We start from the raw sequence: 23,639 nt of genomic DNA, 5'->3' as shown, positions 1-23,639 counted from the left end.
TGTTTGTCTGTGTTCAGACAATAGAGACAGATGATATCAGGAATGTTTTATTCACCCCTGTATATATTTTATTCAGTCTTGCATGTTAAAGAATGTAGCAGTATTTCATGGTTTTGCTCAATTGCAACATGTAGTCTCAATTTCAACTTCATTTTTCAACGCATACATATTCAGTCCATTCACAGTGCCAAGTAGAGGAAGTGTTGTCATCAAGATGAAACAATATGCTGCTGTCACAAAGTCGAACAACACTTAGAACTTTTTCCCTTTTCACCTTTGAGGTCGGTCCACTGAATTTTTCGACTCTTAACAAAACCACAGTTGGCTTTTCATTTGGCTTTTCTCTTGGCCTGTAATAAAAAAGAAAAACTTTTGAATTCCAACCATCTATAGCCACAGCATGAGACCAGCAGGAGGACGACTGACTTTCTCACTTACTGCATTTGAGAAGCAGGTCTTCAGTGCTTCAAATTCCTTGGCACACATGTCCTTCCTTAGCTCCTGTCTGCCTGTCGTGGTAGCAGCCACACACCTCCCATAAGTCGCTGCCTAAATCACACATGTTGACAAAGGAAAAGAAAGTTATCTTTTCCACTGTATGTCCAGGACAGTGGGTGACTTAGTGATTTACAAGAACAATTGACATAAAATGATAGTTATTCTACTGTCTGTTTGTTTCAGCACATAGTTAGCAATTCTCACTACATAGTTTCTTTAGTGAGGACATATTGTACATTATGTGTATACTGTATTATGTGTATACTGTAAGTGTTCTTCATTACTGCTATTATATCTTTTTTTTTTTTTTTTTTTTTTTTTTACAAATGCTTATCCTATGCAAATTGATTACTTCATCTTTTTCAACCAATTACTGTTTGTGTAGCATAGAGGGGTAACGTAATTAAAGGTCCCATGGCATGAAAATGTCACTTTATGAGGTTTTTTTTAACATTAATATGAGTTCCCCCAGCCTGCCTATGGTCCCCCAGTGGCTAGAAATGGGGATAGGTGTAAATCGAGCCCTGGGTATCCTGCTCTGCCTTTGAGAAAATAAAAGCTCAAATGGGCCGATCTAGAATCTTGCTCCTTATGAGTTCATAAGAAGCAAGGTTACCTCCCCTTTCTCTGATTTGCCCGCCCAGAGAAAAGAGAGCCGAAGTCCCGCCCTTCTACTTCCGGTCCATGGGACCTTAATTCGGAAAAAATATGAACGAGAGTCAATGGAGAGATAATAATTATTTTTTGATCCCGTTTGAATTGAGCCATGGTTTACAAATATGAGGTTAGTCAATTTAAAACATTATTTTTCAACCGAAGAAAGTCTCAGTTTGTTGTTAAACTGTTGAAGTATAAGACTGTGAAAATACGTAATTAGAAAGACTACACACTTCAACGTCTCATGGATGACGTCTCGCTGAAGCTACGATGTCTGTGTGTATCGTACCGGTTTGTAACGTTACTCAAATGAGCAGAGGATCTCACTTGTTCTTTTGCTTATCTGCTGAAAACACTTGACTGGATAAAACACAGCAGTTAAGATAACGTTACATGTGTTGGGGAACAGAGCTAAGCTAGCTAGCTAGCTAGCGAGCAAGCCGAGCATCCAGCTAGGTGAAGTATTGTGAGAGACGGGAGATGTAGTTCACGGAGCAGTTTCACACAAAACTAAGTGGTCATATGACAAACCTACGGCTAACTGAGACTTTCTTCGGGTGAAAAATTATCTTTTAAATTGACGAACATCATACTTGTAATCCATGGCTCAATTCAAACGGGATCAAAAAATGATTTGCCTCTCCCCGTTCACTATTTTTTTTCCAAGTTAAAGCCCATGTTGCAAGTTTAATTTAACGAATTAACGAATTTGTGGTAATTGCTTGTTGGTAATAAACATTTAAACTGTTATTCATGTATTTGATGTTGTTGGGTATCACAAAACAGAATATAACACGAAAAAGTAGTTACTATTTTACAGGGGTTTGTCTTTCCCCCACAATGCATTGCATGACGTCACGTTGGGGAGACGACAGGCGAAAGCCCCGTCTCGGTTCACTGTGCCGGTCACGGTTTCTGCCACTGATCTGGCAAAATATGGCTTTTGGTCTCGACCGAGTCAATGTGTCTTTATTATGTGTATAATAATATTGGGGGGGAAGTGAAAGGCAGCTTGGACGGGGATGCTGTTCGGCTTTTCATAAGTTTAAACAGCTAGCTAACACTACGCCGACGTTTCCTAACGTTAGCGCAACAGCGTTAGCTTAGACTGCTAGTTAAATACCGGTATTACAACTGCCTTCGGAGCTGCGTCCACGTTGTCAACACAAGACATGTGGCTTTAGTGCTCCTTTTGTATCATACTTTTATTGAATGAAATATTAAGCTTCGCTCCTACGAAATAGGTGTTTTTTTGTAACATCACGCACAAAGCTAACTGGCTATAGTTAGCCTGTACGTATGCTAGCGGGACGCTAACGTTGCGTAGCCAGCCAGCAACTTCGGCAATCGGCAGTAGTTTCCGCGAGCTAACCGAGACAGCATGTTGCCCACAATCAACCTGTGCTGCTAAAAGCAGTCAATCTGCAGTGATGTTTTTAAATGGAGACACATGGATGTGTTAGCTGTCGAGGTTAGCTCGCCGAAGCTGCTTGCTGGCTATGCAACGTTAGCTAATGTCCGCTAAAATACTTACAGGCTAACTATAGCCAGTTAGCTTTGTGTGTAGCTAACTAACTAACTAATAAAAACCATCTCGTATGAGCGAAGTTTAACGTTTCATTCAATAAAGTTATGGTACAAAAGGAGCACTAACGCCACAAGTCTTATGTTGACAACGTGGACGCAGATATAGGAAACTCCGAAGGCAGTTGTAATATTTACCTAGCCTGCTAGGCTAACGCTGTTGCACTAACGTTAGCGAAACGTCGGCGTAGTGTTAGCTAGCTGTCTAAACTTGTGAAAAGGTTTAAGGTCCCATGAGGTCCACCGGAAGGGGCGGGACTTCGGCTCTCTATTTGGCCCACCCATGAGAGAGAGACATCATGGCTTTCAAACGAGCAAAGTGGCAGTTGGTCAAGCCCCCCTCTCTCCTCCTCAAAAGCTACAGACAGAGAAATGGCACATCCTAAGGAAAGCTCATTGTGGGCCTCGCTCTAGTGGCTGTAATTCTGCACCAAGGCTGAATTTCGGGAAAGAGACTTCAGATACAGTACTTGGGGACCACTAAGGCCTATATAAAAGAATCCAAAGAGCACCATGTCATGGGACCTTTAAGTGCATTTCATTTTGCAGTCCTTTATTCAGTAACGAGAAACTGTGTTTTGTGGTAGCATAGGCAGCTAGCTTCACTTAATGTGAACTATGTCTACGTTCAAATTGCAGAGAACAACTCCCCTAGTCCCGTTGCTAAGCCATGGCAACAGCGCTTACCTCTCCTGCGCACTGTGCAAAAAGTTCGGGGAAAAGTCTCATTCTCTCTCGACTGCGAGTCCAGGCATTCGACCCAGACATGGTTTCTGTTCGGGCGTTAACAGAGGTCCTCTTAACGTTTTTAAGTCAACTGACGAGCAAGATAGAAGTGAACCGATGCTGATTCAGAAATGTACTAGCAAACCTGTAAAGCATTTAAGTAAAAAACTACACATAAAGCAGCAGATGAAGCATTTCTGTAAGGTAAAACCATGGATAGCGCCATATTGTTGACCCTGTCATCAATTAAACGTCCAGCAGGATATTCGGTAATGCAATTGGCGCATGTCACCGTCAATCAAAGTATTGGCTCTAGCGTTCCTGGAGCTGATTCGCTGTTTTTCGACCTTAGGCGTAACCACGACGCCAATAGACTTTAGGATAGCTACTTGCTGTTTCATTATTGGCTAGCTGTCACCTCGAGCTCCGCCTTCCCCTCGTACCCCTCAGAGGAAGATGAGTAACCCGCAGCCTGGATTGCTAAATCATGGCAACATTTATGGAACGATTAGCTTTTCTTCAGAAAGTAAGTGCTGTTTACGGTCATTAACGTTACTTAGTTGTTAAACCCAGTAGCAGCCAAACGGAGCATGACGAGTATGACGTACGTTTACGTGTCCAATTGAAACCTTTAGCCAAGTGCCACCACTAGCTTGCTATTAGCCAGCTAACTTAGCTAACAGCAAGAAGAAACACATTTGGCAACTGCACTCCATGTCATTTCTCAGTTGACATGCCAGCTTGTTTCGTTGAAGTTTTTAAGCACCAAACAGGCATAAAATACTGTTATAACTGCCTATTCGGCTAATGCTAACCTGGTACTCAGATCCTGGTGTCATGCCAAGTTTGTGTCCATGTCAGTGTGTGTTTCACCGTTAATCAAACTGTAAAGTACACAGGTTAGATTGTAATCAAATGTTTTTGTTTGTGGACTGTGCAATGCTCGTGAGATACAACGCAGTCCTTTTAGTGTCAGCTTTGCACTTGTATCATATTTGTTTTACCATCATCTTTTCCACCAACTGAAGGTCCCGACTCTGATGAAGGCTACAGCAGATGATGAAAACCCCTGTCCTGGCTACCTTTTCCAAGAGATTGGAAGTATCCTTTGTCAGCTTCTGCTGTGGCTCAGCCAGCAGCTGCAACCTCTGACAATTATATATGTGTTATTATGTCAAATGGAAAATGACAGTTTAAAGGTCCCATGACATGCTGCTTTTTGGATGCTTTTATATAGACCTTAGTGGTCCCCTAATACTGTATCTGAAGTCTCTTTCCCAAAATTCAAAATTCCACAATGAGCTTTCCTTAGGATGTGCCATTTATGTGTCTGTAGCTATTGAGGAGGAGCTATTCTCCTTATGACCTCATAAGGAGAAAGATTCCAGATCGGCCCATCTGAGCTTTCATTTTCTTAAAGGCAGAGCAGGATACCCAGGGCTCGATTTACACCTATTGCCATTTAAAGCCGCTGGGGGAACTCATATTAATGTTAAAAAACCTCATAAAGTTACATTTTCATGCCGTGGGACCTTTAAGTCATATGTTTGTTGTTTTTTCAGAAAACCTAACAACTCTTGATTGAGAATATATGGATGGGAATCCATGGTTTAAATTTGAATCCAAAATCAGGACAGGATTTAAAGTTTATTGTATAGATTGTGTAAAATAGGTTTATTGCCCTTTGTAGGAGTTGGTAATAAAAAAAAAAAGCACATCTCAAATTCACTCACATGAATAGACACGCCAGCAGGAAAGTTTTCTTCATAGTTATGCTGTTATCTTCTGGTATTCTAACCAGGGAAGAATCACTTTGACCAAATCAAACATATTGAGTCTATTACGCTATGGTGTGAATAACCTTAACCATCATCACACTGTAGAAATCTCCCGTGAGTCTTCAGGTTGCGGTCAGTGTTTGTTGGAGTACCTTCTGGAGAGGCTGCAGGTGGAGTCCTGTCATGTCAAACTTAAGGTGAGAACAGTGTTATTATTGAAGTTTCTGTCTGTAATATCAAACTGTGAAGTCGAGCAAATGTAGGTGCTTTTCCTGTCTGTGAGTAACTCACTGTTCACGCTGCTGGTGTTTCAGGTGCTGAAGATCTTTGTCCATCTTTGCGGTCATGGCTCAAACCATTTCCTCACAGAACTCCGTAGGAACTCCACCTTCCTCCAGCAAGCATCAGGTCAGACATTGGTCCCTTGTGCTTTTAGCTCTGATTTGTCTTCAACACGTTCACAGAATTGCAGCGAACATCTCCCGTTGCTAAGCCATGGCAACAGCGCTTACCTCTCATGTGCACTGTGCAAAAAAATTCGGGGAAAAGTCTCATTCTCTCTTGACTGCGAGTCCAGGCATTCGACCCAGACATGGTTGCTGTTGGGGCGTTAACAGAGGTCCTTTTAACGTTTTTAAGTCAACTGACGAGGAAGATAGAAGTGAAACGATGCTGATTCACTGTTTGTTTCATGTACTAGCAAATAGAGATGGCCCGATACCATTTTTTGCTTCCCGATACCGATACCGATTCCGATACCTGAACTTGCGTATCGGCCGATACCGAGTACCGATCCGATACCAGTGTGTCATATATTTTATTATGTTTTAACAACTGTATACTACTATCCCTGTATGGATGTGATATGATTTCTATCTTTGTTGTCGGTCTGGCTCAGGTTAAACTCTTTGTGAAACATCAACAAACACAAACAATGAATGCCACAGAACTTTCTTTTATTATCCAGTTTGACAGTCAGTTATAACGGAAAAAGAACATAAATAAACTACTTTAACGTAGATTTTCTTTAGGGCTTTATTACGTGGTATCGGATCGGTGCATAAAACGCGTTTTAGGCAATTCTGGAGCCGATACAGATACTGGTATCGGTATCGGACCATCTCTACTAGCAAACTTGTAAAGCATTTAAATAAAAATATAAACATAAAGCAGCAGATGAAGCATTTCTGTAAAACCATGGACAGTGCCATAGTGTTGACCCTGTCATCAAGGGAAACGTCCAGCAGGATATTTGGTAACTTGTGCTTTTAGCTGTGATTTGTGTCATCACTCTGTGGCTGCTCTGTCACATCAACCCTCACTCGCTGTCTGGTGTTTTGCTTTTTAAGTTTACAGCGGCCCTCCTGATCCTATCCATGGCACAGCGCTGTACCAGAAAGTGAGACATACAGCACAGGTAAGACGCAAGCTATAGTTTATCATCATGTCAGTCGTATATCTGTGGCAGCTAGGCAATCAATTTGTACCTTTTTTATTTTTTTATTTTATTTTTTTATTTTCTATTTGCAGGAAGTGGCCAGGTTGCTTTTCACAGATACAATTTCGCCCAAAGGTGGCATCTCCCCGCTCAACCTAGCCCCCCCAACAGTGGGTGAGTAATAACAAACACCTAATTTAATAATAAGGACCATACATCCTACACTTATTTACTAAATCTTTTTTTTTTAGGTTTACTCTATTTTGCAAAACCTGTAAATAGCGTAAATGCCCTTTCTAGCCTCACATGTGTTTTGACTTGGTCTGGCTAATCAAACTAACTAAACAGCTCCGGTCCAAAGAACAGCGTTGATTAGGCACAAGTAACACAATAGACATCTTATTTGCTGTTCATCTAAATGACCGTCTAAATGTTTTTTTTTTGGAGGGTGGGGGGGCGTTTTTAGACCTTTATTTTCACAGGACAGATGAAGAGATGAAAGGGAAGAGATAGGAGGAATGACATGCAGCAAAGGACCGCAGTTCGGAGTCGAACCTGCGGCCGCTGCGTTGAGGAGTAAACCTCTATATACGTGCGCCTGCTCTATCGACTCAAGATCCCATATTTGAGTCATAGTCGTATGTAATAATAATGTCCATCATCTGAAATATTAGAGAGAGCAGAGTGTCTATAAGGAGCTGGAATGATTTTAAATCAGGTACATAAGGTTCTTTGTATTTTGTAAAGTGAAAGCCTAGAGTACAATAGGTCTCTTGTGTCTTTCTGTCCAGGTATGGGCTCAGCAACTTCCCACAGGTCAGGAATGCAGGGCTTTGGATACAGTCCAGGGAAGCAGGGGGCAGGTGAGTGATAGACCACCACACGTACGCCGACACGAATCCAGTCAAACTTATCTTCTGTGTACATTTTTGGAGCTTTTATGTCTGTACCTGGGCCTCCCAGCAGGCAGTGACTCACTCCTGGATAAGATCCAGAAAGCTGCAGAGGTAATGGCCAGTGCTGTCCTTCCCCCAACTGAACACCAGGGCATCCGTCTCCATGACAACCATTACCGGGCCGTAGTTGCGCCGTCCGCTCCCATAGAGGTGGCGGTGCCCGCGTGTGCCTATAACCTGCCTGCTCGCACACCAGAAGGTGAGACCTCGGGACTACAGGTGGAAATTAGCATTTATGCTATAACCTGGCTCATTTACAGTCTGTACAGAAATGTTAGATTGTTCATTAATGTGCACTGTCCTGAATAAATGAATAAATAAATAAAAAAGACGTTGGTGTGATGGAAACCTGGGCTACCGGTTTCTAAATAGTAGGCTTGAATCTCAAATATATCGCCAGTTTATGAATCGTTGATCTGCTCACTATGTAGCAGTGTGGCAAGATTTATTTGAGTATGATTTAAAATTTGTTTTAATTTTGACACCTACCTACCGTGTGTCTTTACTACACAGCATTGACCCAGCGGTGCCCAGGGCAGGTAGGAGGCGGCTGGGAAGAGACCGACAGCAGCAACAGCTCCTCTCACAACTCTTCTCAGGACACCACAACTAACAGCAGGGCCTCTGTGGGCAGCAAGTCAGCTGGTACCGGGAGTCATTCGGGGGCCAGTAGAGAGAGCAGTGGGGACCTATCGGAACGGTAGGTGTCTAAAATCACACCGTATTTGAGAGCTGGTGGATTAGTCTTTGAATGTCCAGTGTTAGCATAAAATGACACACACATATTCTCACTTTCGCTACATCATTGTCCTTTCTGCCTCACACACTGGTCTGGTATCCAGGGTGGAAGCTTTGCAGTTGGGGGACTGTGGCCAGGAGGTGGCGCTAATCAGCAGGTTGACTGAAGGATCCAGAGTTTTCCTGTCCAGAGAGGAGAGCCAGCACTTCATTAAAGAGTCCGTGCATCTCAAATCAGACTGAGAATACTGTTTATTCTCCTTTTTTTTTTTTTTTTTTTTTTTTTTTTTTTTTTTAAATAAACTGCATTATTTCTCTATTTTCTTTCTAAATGGCCTGATTTCTGTCTTCTGTCAGGTGCTCTATTCTCAACTGCGAGGTCGTGGTGGAGTTGCTCTCAAGCAAGCTTCAGGATCCCTCAAACACCGTTAAGATGGTAGCAATGGTTAAGATTCACCAAAGATTTTGGTTTACTTTTATTACAGCGTGCAATCCTAATATACATATCTTGTCCTCCCAATCCTGCAGCGGGCACTATGTGCTGAGTCATGCCTCATGACCTCTGACCTCCTCTCTCTGGAACAAATGTTTGGAGCTACGCATCGAAGGCTCCGCCAGCTGAGCGACGGGGCTCCAGGACCTGTGGCCAACAAAGCCACCAAGGTAAGAGAGAGAAATAAAGAGGAAGCTACACACATGGTGAAGACTGATAGAACAGAACTAGATAATACTCAAAATGAGGGTGTATTTAAAAAAAAAAAAAAAAAAAAAAAATGGTTATCACTTCTTACCAGATTCTGCGACAGTTTAAGGCTCTGATGGGTGGATCTGTTCACGCTCCGAGGCAGGATACAGCCAACAGCAGCCATCAGGCAACAACTAATCAGCTTCCCACATCGACATACTCCGACCCTTTACCACCAACCTACTCTCAGCCTGACATCCCACCAAATTACCCATCTCCCCCCTGTGGTCTGGCCTTGGCCCAAAGAGACTCCTCAGTGGAGCTGATGAATGACGGCCATGAGGAGAAACTTTCTCCTAATCCGCGCGAGTTACTGCAAAACCGGGCGGAGCCAGTCAAGACTGCCGCTTTTAAATTTGCTGCTGAAGAATCCGAGCTTAACGCAGACGGGAGCTCTTCCCCTCCAGCTGAGCACCAGGGTGAGCAGCCGTGTCCCAGCAGACTGTCCCTGTTCAGCGGCATGGAGCTGGTGACTAAGGGGAAGCCCCTGTGTAAAAGAGAGACGTCCCAGACAGAGACGGACACGATGGGCTGCAGCTTAAGGGAGAATCTAGCTGTGCGTAACCGTATCGGCATCAGCGAAACCAGCGACGGCGATCCTTTAATTTGCAATTCAGTCGCGTGTGATAGCAGCCAACCCGTATCTGCCTTCTCATTTCTCAACTTTTGAACACTTGACTGGCCAACATTTTACTGTTGGGACTGTCACAGTTAAACCAATGATGTCTTCATGTATATCCTTCTAAGAAATCTATTTCATTTTTTAGAACCAAGATCAGATCTGTAAGCTTATAACTATACAGTATGTAAACAGCAGGTTCACAGTTATGTTTGGATTTCTTTTGTTCTTATCTGTATGGTGCCTCTTTGGAAATTGTATTTAAGCAGCAGATTGGGCTAAGGGACAGAAATTTAGGACACGTAATTGTAGTCCTATTAAGAGTTAGTGCAATCCACAGTTGGCACGAGAAACCCCTCAACTGTCATACGGGAGGACTATGAGGTCTGTAAACGACGCTGCTGTTTGTTTGCGGAGGTCTAATTTCTCAAACGTATGTAATAAGGATGGTTGACTTGCATTACAGATTATTGACCGTTGCTTTATCTCAGGATTCCTTTCAGCTCACTGAAACTGTTGCGCCTCTGCAGCACGCCCCAAACCTCTGAGGGAGAATCCCTCGAATTGTAATTTGCACTACAATTGCTTTTGTTATGGACTCGTAAACCTATAAATGAGAGTTGTCTTCCATATTTTTTGGTACTAAACTATGTCAGTGTAAATGTTATGAGTGTTAGTTTACAAATTATTTATTATGTTTACCCCTGTATTGATTAAAACATACCAGTGAGAATGGTTGTAGAGTGCATGTATATGATTAAAGACTAGTTTGGAGAACTGATGGAGGAGTTCATTATTGAGATGTTCTGTGTGCATAACCAATGTGCAGAACATCTGCCATCAGCAAAATGCAAAAAAATATATCAGCAACTTCATGAACGGTTGCTTGTGTAACCAAATAAAAGGCAAATTACCTTCACTATCTCAACAACGTTGTTTCAGTTACATACTGTACTGTGGTGTTGAGGAATGTGGAATGTAGTACACACACTACACGCCAAAATAGTAAGCCAACCTACCGATACATACAATGAACGCTACTAATGTATTTTGTTTCAGTGAACACGAGCTATGCTGTTGCACATGCTGAACAATAAAACCTGCTGTATTTTTGTTACAGCACTAACTACTACATAAATGAATCTTGTTCTACTGTATTTAAATGGTATGAGTGACATGTGCAGACGTAACTTTCAGCAACACTTTATTTCAACGCCAAATGAATTGGAAAATTACAGAAAATATGAATCACTTTTACCACTCTCACTTTATTTGCAACACAGTGTTTCTGGTCATATTGAACCATACAGAAACAAGTATGGCTGGCAGGCATATGACGCATACACACACACACGTGTAAAATGTTATAGAAATAAACACATGGTTACAAACGTACTGAGAGAGCTTTTTCTTGAGGCTGTTTTTGTTAGACGCACTGTGCTGAGCATTACACTGCCTGAACCGCAGACTCCAGTGCCTGCTCTCACAGCTCTATAATTAGCCAGGGTCTAATCGGAGGTTGGATTTTGAGGCTCATGAAGAATCTCTGTTCCATTACCTTAAACCCACTGACCTGCCACACCAAAACATTTTAGATTCATTCAGACAGTGAAAGTAACTGCAATACACTATAATTTAACGTTGTCACTTTGGTTGGAGAAAACAAAGAAGGCCTATGATGTTATTTTACTGAATTGTTTTAATAATGCTCCTTGGGAGTGAATCCATTAGCCTCCACGAACTTCCTTTGTGAATAGGATCACAACAACTCCCCCTTCACAGACACAAACATGCGGCTGACTTCCTCGGTCCAGAGTAAACAGAATGAGGAGTTATTGAGTAAAGTGCTTAGCTTTATATCATTTTGCAAGCACTTTGGTTCATCACACCTTTCTTGTGATTAGCACCAATGAAAATGTCCACGCATCAACGCACGCATGTAAAGAGAGCGATACCTCTTTATAAAGTGCACAGGGTGCGTGCACACACACATACACACGTACACATCAACACTGCACAAAAAAACCACAGTGGCTGGGCCATGGAAAGGCGGATGTGCTTATGGTCTTAACAAATGGTACACGGTGAGGTGGGGACGAGCCTTTGTGCCCAAAATCTGTAAACCTCCACACATCATCCCCTTCCCCCTGACCCAAGGGTGTCGCTTGAGGCTTTCAAGGAGGAGCCGCCGTGCCAGTAGTGTCAGCACCGATGGGCGAGGGACAACAGGCCAGCAGAGGGGTCAGAGGTCACGGTCATGTTGAGCCTGGACGCCCTCTGGTCTGCAGACTGCTGAAGTGCGCCTCCCTCAGGACTCTGTTGATGTAGTCGTAAGAGACACTGCCGCCGTCGCCATGGAAACCATGCTGCAAGGAGCTCCCAGAGTCTTCAGGCTTTGGGCTGAGGGAGTACTGGGTGGTGCAGTTGTTCTGGCTGTGTATGCATGGCCTGGCGCTGACCACTATTGCTCTCTCTGGACTACTGATCCCATTACTGCTGTCACTGCAGGAAGACTGCAAAACCAGGACAGAGATCTGAATTGTAGTTTCATGGACGGATTCATGGACAGAAGCTGTAAATACAATTCTGTGCTTTTCCTGAAAGTGGTGCATTGCATGTAGAGTCATAAGCATGTATACACATGATGCCAGGCTGCCTGCAATGCTCGATCTATAAATGTCAATGGGCTTTACATTAGATAGAGCATAAATGACCTTGGCGGATTAATCCGTTCCCTAAAGAGGACTTCCATCACACTATCAAATGAAATCTGGGTAAACCTACATCTGTGTGATGGTCTAAAGATGAATATAAAGAAAAAAAATTCAGTCTCACCTCTGAATCCAAATCTGACACAAGCAGGCTGGTACCCCCTCCTGATCTCTTGGCCTGAGGACTCAGCTGTTGGTCCTCCTCACTGTCACAGCTACGGTGTCGTTTCCTGCACAAAACCGAAATGGAAGGAACAGAGTGTTGTGAGTGCAGAGGACAGTAGAGTAAACTTAAAAGTGAAGGAGACAGTGTGACAGAAACGATGCAGGCATGCGGAAAGAGATTGGGTGGAGAAAGGAAGAGTATAAGAAAGAGAATATGAAGAGGAACCAAAAATAGCAACACAAACTCATATCAGGCAGTGATATGATCAGACATGTGGCGCTCCCATTATGAAAACACAGATTAACATACATTCACACATAGTGTGGATATTACATATGTACTGCATTATCAGCCTAAATTGCCTAGTTCTTGGCTTTTGATTACTATAATTCGTGATTTTTGTTTACAATGTTGCATTACAAGTGATAGAATTATTAAATGTAATATTGTGTGCAATGATGAGGCTGTATTAATGACGTCGAAGATGTGTAAAATGGTTACTCCCGTTACCTTCGGTCAGTCAGCATTTCTGCAGTCTTGACGTATGTTTTTTGGCCCAAAAAAAAGAAGAAAAGGTTGACACTCCTTGTGAGCCCGGATTGCGATATCTTATCTTCTTTGGCTTACTGCTCCACGACCATTTCGTAGAAACTCAGTATGGCAAGATCCCTCTTATCTCAACAGAAAGTAATGTGAGTGAGCAATCTCCGGCTGAAGCACAGGTCGCTGTAGGAAAGCACAAACCTCAGCTATGGGCTAGTTCGGACCTGTCACGGTTCCAAGTCCAGTCCGCCCTGCCTACGCCTCGGTTGTGGAACAAACTGCTGCTGGGCGTCCGAAAGCTAACCAGCTAACGTTAACTAAAGGTATTCTCGTTTACGCAGTGAAATCTCGAGTAACTAGCTACTTCACTCATAACAACATAGGGAGCAAGCTAGCCTGCTAGCTGCTACAGTGCAATGTTGTATGAGCTAACTACTTTTAGCTAACTACTGCTGCACTAACGTTAGGCTAACTGAAAGTTCTTCCGCTTTCGTATTCCGTCAACTTGCCGTTAGTCGTGGTTAACTGTTACCTTGACTTGACAGCACTCCGACGCAAGAAACTAGCTAGATAAGTAAAGTTTAAATACATTCAATTTTAATGTTATCTGAAGTAGGATAGCCTATATTTCGAGGTCGCTAGCTAGCTAGCTAGGTGTGTAGCAGTGAGCTTTTCTTCTTTGGTCGTCAACGTTTCGCGAAGTGAAGAGCTCCACCCCTCTGTTTACCTGACGTCACCAGAAATAGTGCAAAGCGGAAACGGGCCGGTTCAGCATATGCTCAGCATCGCTCAGCACCAATGCTCAGCACCATGCTCAGCACGGCCGTTCTCTCAATTTGTTTTTTTTAATTATGTCACATTTTATTTATTCTAACAACATACATATATAGTTTAAAACAATATTGAGGTAAACTATATTTACCTCATGGATTTTTTTTTTTTTTATTGCAAAATATTTCTGTTACAATTTGTCAAAACAAATAGATTGAACTTGTAGTACACAACTCATTTCGTTACAGAACATGTTTTCATAAAAAATAAGAAACATAAGAAAGAAAAAGAATACAAATAATAACAAAAAGGTACATAGCCAGAGTATCAGACATTAAATAGCAGTTAAATTAATTATAAAGTTAAATCAGATAAGCATTGCATACATTTTGATGCTGATTTACCCTCTAATCCAGAAATACAATTATATAATTTTTTAAGTCAAGTTTAAAGACATTGAAAAGGTTTATTTTTCATAAATTTCGATTTATGAATAACTAATTTTCCAAGCAAAATTATTAAGTTGACTATATATTGTACAGAGGAGTTGGAGTCAGAAAAGTAAAACAAGATATCAAAATTAGATAAATGTATGTTTGAGCCAAGTTGTCCATTAATGAAACCTTGTATATCATTCCACAGAGAAGAGCTATGTGAACAGCTATAGAATAAATGGTCTATTGTTTCTGTTTCCATAAAGCAAAAGCTGCATTTTTCGTCTACGGTAGGGATAAATTTAGAGATAATCTTGTTACAGGGGTAAAAAAGGTGAAGAATTTTAAATGATATTTCTTTTACTTTGTTTGTCATTAAAAACCTATGTGGGTTACTCCATGCTCTATTCCAGTTAATATTTTCATATAAGGGGGCCCATTTGTATCTGGAGGCAGAGATAGATTTTGCACATAGAAGTTTTTGTATTACTTTGTTGTTGACTTTTCTGTCTAGAAAAGATAGACCATTTATTGAAATATTGCTGGAGAGAGATATATTAAATTGATTCAGATCTGTCTTATCTCTAAGCAGGGTGACGATCCCATGGGGTATAGCTCTGGTTACAATATCAAATTCTTTTCTTGGAGGATGGAAATTAAATTTATGGGTGAAGTCGTCATAAGATAAAATGTGATTTGAGTTATTTAATAATTGGGATACCAGTAGAATATCATGTTTAAACCAGTTTTCTATAAAGAGTGTCTTGTTCCTATATATGATGTTCATGTTGTTCCAGATAAAACATTTATGAGGGGAGAAATTGTGTTTGTATAGAAGAGACCAACAAGTTAGAGCCTGTTTATGGAAGTTTGACAATTTAACTGGCAGTCTGTTAATGGAGTATGGGCATTGAAGCAAGAATGTGATTTTACCAAGTTTTTCAAAGATAACATTTGGCACAATGTTCCACAAACTGTTTGGATTTTTCAAAAATCTTTTAATCCAGTTGATTTTTAGTATCTCATTGAAAAGTGAGAAATCAATTACCGATAAACCCCCCTCCTCAATTTTATTAGTCAAGATGTTTTTCCTAATTTTATGTGGCTTCTTTCTCCATATAAAGTTATATAATAGTTTATCTAGATTGGAGTTTGGTGGGCTGGGGATCTCATCGCTGCTCTTTGCAGATGATGTGGTCCTGATGGCATCATCGGCCTGTGACCTTCAGGCTGGGTCATGACCGAAAGAACGAGATCCAGGGTACAAGACCCAGGACTAGGTGGAGGGATTATATCTCCAACCTGGCCTGCGAACGCCTCGGGATCCCCCAGTCGGAGCTGGTTAATGTTGCTCGGGAAAGGGAAGTTTGGGGTCCCCTGCTGGAGCTGCTCCCCCTGCGACCCGACACCGGAAAAGCGGACGAAGATGGATGGATGGATGGATGGATGGATCTAGATTGGACAATGTAGCTAAGGTATTTCAATTGAAGTAAATAAATATGCTGCTTGTGAGAGACCTTCTGCTTTAGAAAGAAGAACCCTGCCATACATAGATAAATCTCTTGCAAGCCAAGAATCAAACTTTTTGTTAATAGAGTCGTGTAGTAGAGATATATTTCTCTCTGTCATCAACTTGTGGTTATGACTGATTTTTATTCCAAGATAAGTTACTAAATTATTTATATTTATGCCACGTATTTGACCCAAATGTTTATTTTTAAGAGATAACAGCTCACATTTTGAAAGATTTAGATTCAAGCCTGAGCTTTCAGAAAATTGGTTTACAACATTTAGTGCATCTCCTTTTTGGGATTCATTTTTTAGAAACAGGGTTGTGTCATCGGCCAGCTGTGAAATTTTTATTTCTCTTTCATTCAATGTAATTCCTTTGAATGAACTTTTGTGAATTAAATCACATAGAATTTGAGCTACAATCAAAAATAGAAGAGGCGAGGTGGGACAGCCTTGGCGGATACCTTTGTTTATGTAAAATCTGGGTGAGGTTCCATTAGCCAATTTAACACAACTGTTTCCCCCCATGTACAGAGTTTTTACAGCATTAATAAAATTCTTACCAAAATTAAAAAAGTTTAAGGTGTCAAAAATAAATTTGTGGCTTACTGTGTAAAAAGCTTTTTGAAAGTCTAAGAATAAAATAAGGTGTTCATCATCTAGAAAGTCTTTGTATTCAATCAGATCTAAAACTAGGCGAATGTTGTTGGCTATGTGACGATTTTTCATGAAACCAGATTGGCATTCATCAATTAAAGTGTGTAATTTAGATTTGAGACGTTTTGCTAAGATAGATGCTAGAATCTTATAGTCATTATTTAGCAATGTAATGGGACGCCAATTTTCAATTAAAAGAGGGTCTTTGTGTGGTTTTGAGATAAGGGTTATGACACCTTGCCTCAGAGAAGCAGGAAGCCCCCCTCTGTCAAGAGATTCTTTAAAGACAGCTAAAAGAAATTTACCTAGAGACTCGGAGAAACATTTATACATCTCAGAGGTCAGACCATCACAGCCTGGAGATTTATTGTTCTTTAATCTCCTCAAGAGTTATGTCCTGACAGCAGATTTTATTATATTCTGCATCCACACAGTTAGGTGAGTTAATCAAGCTAAAGAAATCCTTTGGATCTTTGAGATTAATATCTCTTGAGTAAAGTTTTTCATAAAAAGCACTTATAAAGTTTGATATCTCTTTACTGTCATTGCTAATCTTTTCCCCAATGTCAAGTTTTCTTATAGAATTGATTTAATTTCTTCTTTTTTCCATGTTAAAGAAATATCTACTGTTTTTCTCACCCTGTTCCATCCAATTCCTACGTGACCTTATAAAAGCTCCTTTTGCTTTGTTCTCATATAAAATGTCTAGTTGGTTTTGTAAGTCTAATAAGGTATTATTATCTTCTTGGCTCAAATGCTCTTTTTCAGTAAGTTTGTTAATATTGTTGATTAGCGTGTATGTTACATTTTTTTTTTTTTTTTGCCAATAACTTGCCATAACCAGAGCAGACGCCTCTAATTTTATATTTGAGAAGTTCCCACAATGTCCCAAAATTATTCCCTTTTCTAGCAGCCTCCCATTGTTCTGAGATAAGGAGTTCTATTTTAATTTTTAGCTCTTCATGAGATAGTAGAGAATTATTTAATTTCCAGTAACCACTAGAGAATTTCCCCCTTAGTTCCTTGCTGACCTGATTAACTAAAGAAATGGCCTTATGGTCTGTCAGAACAGCAGGAGAAACAGTGCATGACTCAATGGTGGGCTCTAAATCAGCCGAAATCAACCAAAAATCTATCCTGGATTGTAGCGTGTGGTTATTATTGCTCCAAGTGTATGTTTTCAACAATGCATTTTTTTTCCTCCATATCAATTATATCCAGCCTTTTCGTAAAGTCAATTAGTTCTTTTGAATTTGGAGTTAGTTTTGATGGGCACCTGTCTAATTGGTTATCCATAACCATGTTAAAGTCACCGCCCAAAATTACCTTAGCTACAGGATATTTAGCCATCAACTCATTTAATACAGAGTCCAACTCTTCCAATAATTTTGAATTTTGTGAGTGTGAGCAGTACCCATAGATATTGGGCTGTTCTCTTAATACATCCATGGGCTCAGCAGTGTCTTCTTCTTCTTCTTCTTCTTCTTGTGATTTTGAATGGCGGTTGGCATTACTGCCACCATCTGGGCTGGAGTGTGGTTCAAGAGGTCAACCTACACTTTCTTAAATCCTTATAAATAACCCAGTTATCTTCAAAAAAGAAAACAAAAAATTAAAACAAATTTCACCAGACCCTTTTTGCAGTATATCAGGTAAATGTAATGTCATCTGGTTTTCAACAAGTTGTGAAATCAATCTTTGTCTGGCTTGATGATATTTAGGACAATACATTATTACATGCTCTATGGTCTCTTGACTTTTGCAATATTCACACATTCCATCAACATGCTTTTTCATTATAAATAATGTTCCTTTTAATCCTGTATGTCCTAGCCTCATTCTGGACACAATGTCTTCTTCTTGCTTACATCTGTATGCATTCCTGTTCTTCCCCACTTTTCCTTGAATTCTATACAGGTGCCTCCCAGACTGTTCCTTATCCCACAAAAACTGCCATTTAGCATTTGTTTTAGCTTTAACTATACTTTTGACTTCAGCTTTACTGTATTTAATATTCACCTCTATATCAGGCAGCTCTGCTGCTTTCTTTGCACACTTATCTGCTAATTCATTACCTCCTACACCTATATGAGCTGGTACCCATATAAATGTAGTACTAATACCGGACTTAATCAGATTGTTAGCTAGCTGCAGCATGTCATACACTATGTCCTGTCTAGTCTCAGAATGAAGAAATTTAAGGCTTGTCAAAGCTGAGCTGGAGTCTGATGCAATCACAACTTGCTTATGGTCTATTGCTCTCTACCCACAGCAAGGCATCCATATTGCTAACAGTTCTGCTGTGTATACAGCTAAATCATCATTAATTCTTTTAGCAGATTCAATGTTTAATTGAGGGATAACATATGCGATTCCCATTTTCGTATTGGTCTTCTTTGATGCATCCGTATATATAATGATTCCTTCTTTATATTTCCTTGAAATGTATCTCTGTACCCTGTAATGATCCACTTCAGTGACTTCCTTTTCCTCCAATAAGCCTAAGTCAACTGGAACTTCTAACAAAAGCCAAGGAGGAACAACTGGACAGACCACTGAAGGGCTTATGTCCAGTGCACTAATTCCCATCATGATTACTTTCTGCCTTATTGTCCATCCAAAACTTTTAATTAGATCATTCTCTCTTCCTTGACATTGCCATAAAACTGACTGACTCAAATGTTTGTCACCATGACCCCTCAAATTCGCCCAGTACACAAGAGCCAGCTGATCTCTTCTAAGATGGAGAGGCATCTCCCCCATTTCTACCTGAACAGCTGCCACTGGAGTGGTCTTAATTGCCCCACAGCATAGCCTCAAACCTTGATTTTGAATTACATCTAACTTCTTTAATGATGTTTTAGCAGCAGACCCATACACTATACACCCATAATCAAAAACCGATCTCATAAGTCCTGTATAAATGGATTTCAGCGCATTCTACTCTACGCAAACATCTCATCACATTCAACACTTTCTTACATTTATCTATAATTTTTTGAATATGTATTGTCCAAGTCAGTTTTTTGTCAAACCAAATACCTAAATATTTGAAGAATTCCACTCGTTCTAATTCTATTCCAGATAATTTGATTTTCACATTCATACTTGTTTTCTTCCTAGAGAAGAATAAAGTCTTTGTTTTGTCTATAGAGATCCTAAATCCCCATTGAACGGCCCATTCTTGGATTTTGTTTACTGCCTGTTGCATCTTATCCACTACAAAATTTATATTTCTTCCCTTTTTCCACATTGCTCCATCATCTGCAAACAATGCTACCCCAACTGAATTTTGTGTATCCTTAAAAACATCATCAATCATTATTGAAAATAATAGTGGACTGATAATGCTCCCTTGTGGGACACCATTTTCCACACTGTAGCTCTTACTTAGTTCCCCATTTATTTTTACTTGAATTGTTCTGTCTGACAAAAACCCCTTTATCCACTGGAACATTCTTCCCTTTATTCCCAATAGTCTTAACTTAATCAGCATACCATCTTTCTACAACATATCATATGCCTTTTCAATATCAAAAAACACTGCCACTACAGATTCTTTATTCACCTGAGCCTTCCTTATTGTATTTTCTAGGTATACATTGGGATCCATGGTACCTCTACCTTTCCGCAATCCACTTTGATAATGTTGCATTAATCCTTTATGTTTAACGTTAACGCAATAGGCCTATAGTTATTCGCCAAATGAGGATCTTTCCCAGGTTTCCTAATAGGAATGATTATAGATTCCTTCCAGGTTCTAGGAATACACCTATTCATCCATATTTTATTATACATACTCAACAACACATCCTTCCCCTTATCACTTAAGTTCTCCAACATGGAATGTTTCTGTTGTTGTTCCACATTTCGACATATCACCAGTAAAGAACCATTTCTCAATTTTTTAGCACTCCTTACCTCCCCAATATCTTTGTGTAGCACTTTGGTTAGTAGGATTGGACTCCATTTATCAAAAGTAGTCCCCTCTTGCAACAGTTTGATAAATACCTTAAACTCATCTTCACTCCTTTTCACCGTATTTGTTCCCTTATCGCTATCACTATCAGTCGTCTTATCCCTGTCATTATTTTTCACACTCCCGCGTCCAACATCCATCTCCCCAACTTCACTTCCTGATCCGTCATTACCTAACTCCTGACCATTCACAGCCCAGTTGTTGGCAACCGCCTGAAGCTCACTGCCAACAGACACACGTCTTTGCTCCTTTCCTCCAGAAGCACTCATCGTCTTGCCTGCTCTGCTCTCTTCCAACGCCCTGCTCTGGACCTATACCCATTGTCAACCTCGACATGGTGAGCATATTATGTTTTTTTCCACTAATAAGTTAATTAAAAGTGGTTTTGATATATTGTCGAGGACATGCTTTTGCGTTGTTGAACGGAAGTAAATGTAAGGGTTAATGCCACGCGAGGTGTCCATTATTAGGTACGTTAGTTAACGTAAATTGCCAGATAAACAGTCAAAGCACATTCATTTTTAACCATTAATTAATATTTTTTTGTGCGTTTTTTCAGACAACAACATGTTTCCCTGGTAATACCAATAATATTTTTATATTCATGTGTGTGAAATTAGTGTCCAGTTGTCCGTTACCTTTTGCCTTCTTTGTGTTGTAATTTTATATTCCGGTGTATTAATGAGGACTATGATTAACTGCTCCTCAGATCTCTGCAGGGGAAATCCAGACAGCTAGCTAGACTATCTGTCCAATTTGAGTATTCTGTTGCATGACTAAAACTACCTTTTGAACAAATACGTTCCACCAAAACAAGTTCCTTCCCGAGGCTATTTCGCAGCAGCACCGTAGCACTGTCTTGCGCTTAGCACTGTCCAAGACGATTTGTGATTGGTTTAAAGAAACTCCAATAAACCAGAGCACGTTTTTCTCCCATCCCGGAATGCTGTGTGGACTAGACAGACCCTCCTCCGCAGCGCTGTGGAGGAAGGTCTGGCAATGCGAGACTAAATACTGCATAACACACTTAAAATAAGCGTGTGACCTGGTACTTCATGTCACTGAATGACCAAAAAAATTACAAGACCTGCAATAAACTACATTCAAACTACATTGGACTGTACAGATGGAAGAGGCATGCACAGTATGTTGTACAGCACTTTTTTGAACTCCTAAATGCAGCATGTTACATAGTTGGCTGTTCTTGTAGGTTCCTTTGGGGAGGCAGGGGCCCAGATAGACCAGTATCTGGAGTGGCTCAGAGAATACGGCCAGGCCTTCTTCTATGGGCTTCCTGTCAAGTTGCTGCCAGCGGTTGCTGTGGCTAAAACTAGTTCGTTCAGGGTTAACAGCAATTCACACAACCTTCAGATCTTCACTGGTAAGTTGGGGAGTCGCAAAGAAAGTCATGCACAGTCAAATTTAACGGCAATATTACAGTACTACAGTAGACCTTCATCAGGCAAATGGTATGATGGCACTTTTTCTATAGTACCCTAGGTTCATCCACAAAAATGTAACCTGCTATTTATGTGATTTTTTTTTTTTTTTGACTGCAGACCTGTAGACCTTTTGTAATGGGACCTAGTTTGTTAATTAAATGTCTGCAGACGTGAGAGATCAAGTTGACTTTTGTTGTTAACACATAAAGTGATGAAGTGTTTGCCCATTTCATTTTGTGAGGTTTTTTGTTATGTAGAAATGCAGGAGGATGAGAGGTAAATGCAGTGATCTCCAACCAGGCTGTGCATGATTTTGCTTTGTTATTGTTTTCTTGTGAAATGTGCGTGACCTGATACGCTTCCTGTTGAGTAGGAAACCAAAAGATGCTTTTTGTATCATTGGAATCACATTGATTGACCTCTACCCCAATGACTCGTGGAACTTTGTCTTTGGAAAGGCTTCTCTTAGTGAGGGTGAGATTTTACCACTAAGCCTTTACTAAGAAAATGTAACTCTCTGTGATGATTAAAGATAGAGGCTACCACACTTAATAATAATGCTCCAATGCATCTTAAAATACTGTGAATCTGCTGGCAAAATACCCTAATACATTGCTTCATAGTTAAGGAGTATTTTGTCAAAGTAAAATATACACTATTCATTATTCTCAATAGTCCCTGATGATGTAATGTGGTTGAACTGCCACTAGATGGTGCTAAATATAAATATATATAATCCCGGAGAGCTTTTACTACCTGTATCCTCACTGCTGTTTCTCAAATGCACAGACACGATCAGATATTGTACATTTATGTTCTTTTTTGTGCTCTGTGGTCAACAGACCTTACTGCACTGGATGGAGGGTGATCAGAGTCAAACACCCAGACCAGAGGAGGCCTCTGCCTGTCAATATGTGCTCCACTTTCCAAAACCCACCGAAGCCTTTCAGACATCCAGACTGCGGCTCCGCAGGTGTCTGGACGTACTGGGGGGAAAAGATTAACTATAGTACCTGTCCATAAATCAGGATACGATCAGGAAAGAAACCAAACAGCTCTGACCTCTTTAAGATACCATTTAAAAATATGAGCTTAACATTTCTGCTGCTGTTTGATTACAAAGCAAGGCAGAATGAAATGCTGAGTTCAGGTAAGTATGTTATAAATCTAAATTAAAGATGCAATATGTACATGAAATATTTTTATATTTTTAAGTGTATACAAATTTTTTCCATAATTATGTGACAAATACAAAAGTAGTTGAATAAGTTGCTTTAAGGTTGAAGTTTATAGAAATAAAACCCTTAAACATGATTGAGTGGTTCAAATCACTATGTTGCTTTATTGTGATTGAACACCTTTTCATTACAAAAATAGATTTGAGTGTGGTATCTAATATCACATAACAGTGCAATAGTCAGCTTGGTGACAGTTTGATTAAAAAAGAAACACTTTTAATCACATCTCCTGAGCTTTATGTATTTTCTATAACACGTGTTACAGAATCTGTGCAAATTATTGTTCTTGCAGCTAAATTTGCATCACAGTTTTTCTGGTACATTCATTACGGTACATTGATTGGCAGCAGGTAATTAGTTCATCAAGTATTAGTGTAATAATAAGTCCTGTTTCCTCCATTAACGCTGCATCACTTGTGGTCCATTTTCAACACGTCCATACTTTCC

The 23,639-nt window shown here is 40.3% G+C and overlaps 3 protein-coding genes and 1 long non-coding RNA gene across 5 annotated transcripts; 2 read left to right on the top strand and 2 right to left on the bottom strand.

Annotated features, from left to right (window-relative positions):
- Positions 1–31: 31 nt before the first annotated feature.
- On the bottom strand, positions 32–3,740 carry ndufaf8 (NADH:ubiquinone oxidoreductase complex assembly factor 8). The gene is made up of 3 exons (XM_028567608.1): positions 3,427–3,740; positions 439–549; positions 32–350 (listed from the first exon to the last, which is right to left on the bottom strand). Exons 1-3 carry the CDS (start codon positions 3,505–3,507, stop codon positions 330–332), a joined length of 213 nt encoding a protein of 70 aa, XP_028423409.1. The 5' UTR covers positions 3,508–3,740; the 3' UTR covers positions 32–329.
- A 112-nt stretch (positions 3,741–3,852) lies between these two features.
- tepsin (TEPSIN adaptor related protein complex 4 accessory protein) lies at positions 3,853–10,520 on the top strand. 2 transcript variants are annotated; one of them, XM_028567606.1, is made up of 13 exons: positions 3,853–3,991; positions 4,494–4,566; positions 5,349–5,440; positions 5,558–5,651; positions 6,593–6,660; positions 6,774–6,855; positions 7,473–7,544; positions 7,648–7,836; positions 8,151–8,337; positions 8,480–8,593; positions 8,733–8,811; positions 8,904–9,038; positions 9,170–10,520. In XM_028567606.1, exons 1-13 carry the CDS (start codon positions 3,953–3,955, stop codon positions 9,788–9,790), a joined length of 1,845 nt encoding a protein of 614 aa, XP_028423407.1. In that variant the 5' UTR covers positions 3,853–3,952; the 3' UTR covers positions 9,791–10,520. The 2 variants fall into 2 exon arrangements, with proteins under 2 accessions (XP_028423407.1, XP_028423406.1); XM_028567605.1 differs by having other exon boundaries at positions 7,645–7,836.
- A 461-nt stretch (positions 10,521–10,981) lies between these two features.
- si:dkey-21c1.1 (protein FAM104A-like) lies at positions 10,982–13,922 on the bottom strand. The gene is made up of 3 exons (XM_028567607.1): positions 13,127–13,922; positions 12,575–12,680; positions 10,982–12,252 (listed from the first exon to the last, which is right to left on the bottom strand). Exons 1-3 carry the CDS (start codon positions 13,141–13,143, stop codon positions 11,995–11,997), a joined length of 381 nt encoding a protein of 126 aa, XP_028423408.1. The 5' UTR covers positions 13,144–13,922; the 3' UTR covers positions 10,982–11,994.
- A 6,598-nt stretch (positions 13,923–20,520) lies between these two features.
- On the top strand, positions 20,521–23,268 carry LOC114548276 (uncharacterized). Its single transcript, XR_003691341.1, has 4 exons — positions 20,521–20,849; positions 21,723–21,893; positions 22,328–22,428; positions 22,797–23,268. It is a non-coding gene; the product is annotated as an uncharacterized LOC114548276 (long non-coding RNA).
- Positions 23,269–23,639: the final 371 nt, after the last annotated feature.

This window comes from Perca flavescens, chromosome 21 (assembly GCF_004354835.1).
Source record: "Perca flavescens isolate YP-PL-M2 chromosome 21, PFLA_1.0, whole genome shotgun sequence".
Taxonomy (NCBI): Eukaryota; Metazoa; Chordata; class Actinopteri; order Perciformes; family Percidae; genus Perca; species Perca flavescens.
Note: the sequence above shows the minus strand (reverse complement) of the source record. Positions and strands in the feature narration are given on the sequence as shown.

Excerpts from the sequence above, each read along its gene's own strand:
- ndufaf8 (XM_028567608.1), bottom strand. The coding sequence starts at position 3,507 with ATGTCTGGGTCGAATGCCTGGACTCGCAGTCGAGAGAGAATGAGACTT. Across the intron at positions 550-3,426 it reads TTGCACAGTGCGCAGGAGAG|GCAGCGACTTATGGGAGGTG; the intron begins GTAAGCGCTGTT and ends TGTGTGATTTAG. Across the intron at positions 351-438 it reads AGACCTGCTTCTCAAATGCA|GCCAAGAGAAAAGCCAAATG; the intron begins GTAAGTGAGAAA and ends TTTTTATTACAG.
- si:dkey-21c1.1 (XM_028567607.1), bottom strand. Across the intron at positions 12,253-12,574 it reads TGTCAGATTTGGATTCAGAG|TCTTCCTGCAGTGACAGCAG; the intron begins GTGAGACTGAAT and ends CTGGTTTTGCAG.
- tepsin (XM_028567605.1), top strand. The coding sequence starts at position 3,953 with ATGGCAACATTTATGGAACGATTAGCTTTTCTTCAGAAA. Across the intron at positions 6,856-7,472 it reads CCTAGCCCCCCCAACAGTGG|GTATGGGCTCAGCAACTTCC; the intron begins GTGAGTAATAAC and ends CTTTCTGTCCAG. Across the intron at positions 8,594-8,732 it reads AGCCAGCACTTCATTAAAGA|GTGCTCTATTCTCAACTGCG; the intron begins GTCCGTGCATCT and ends GTCTTCTGTCAG.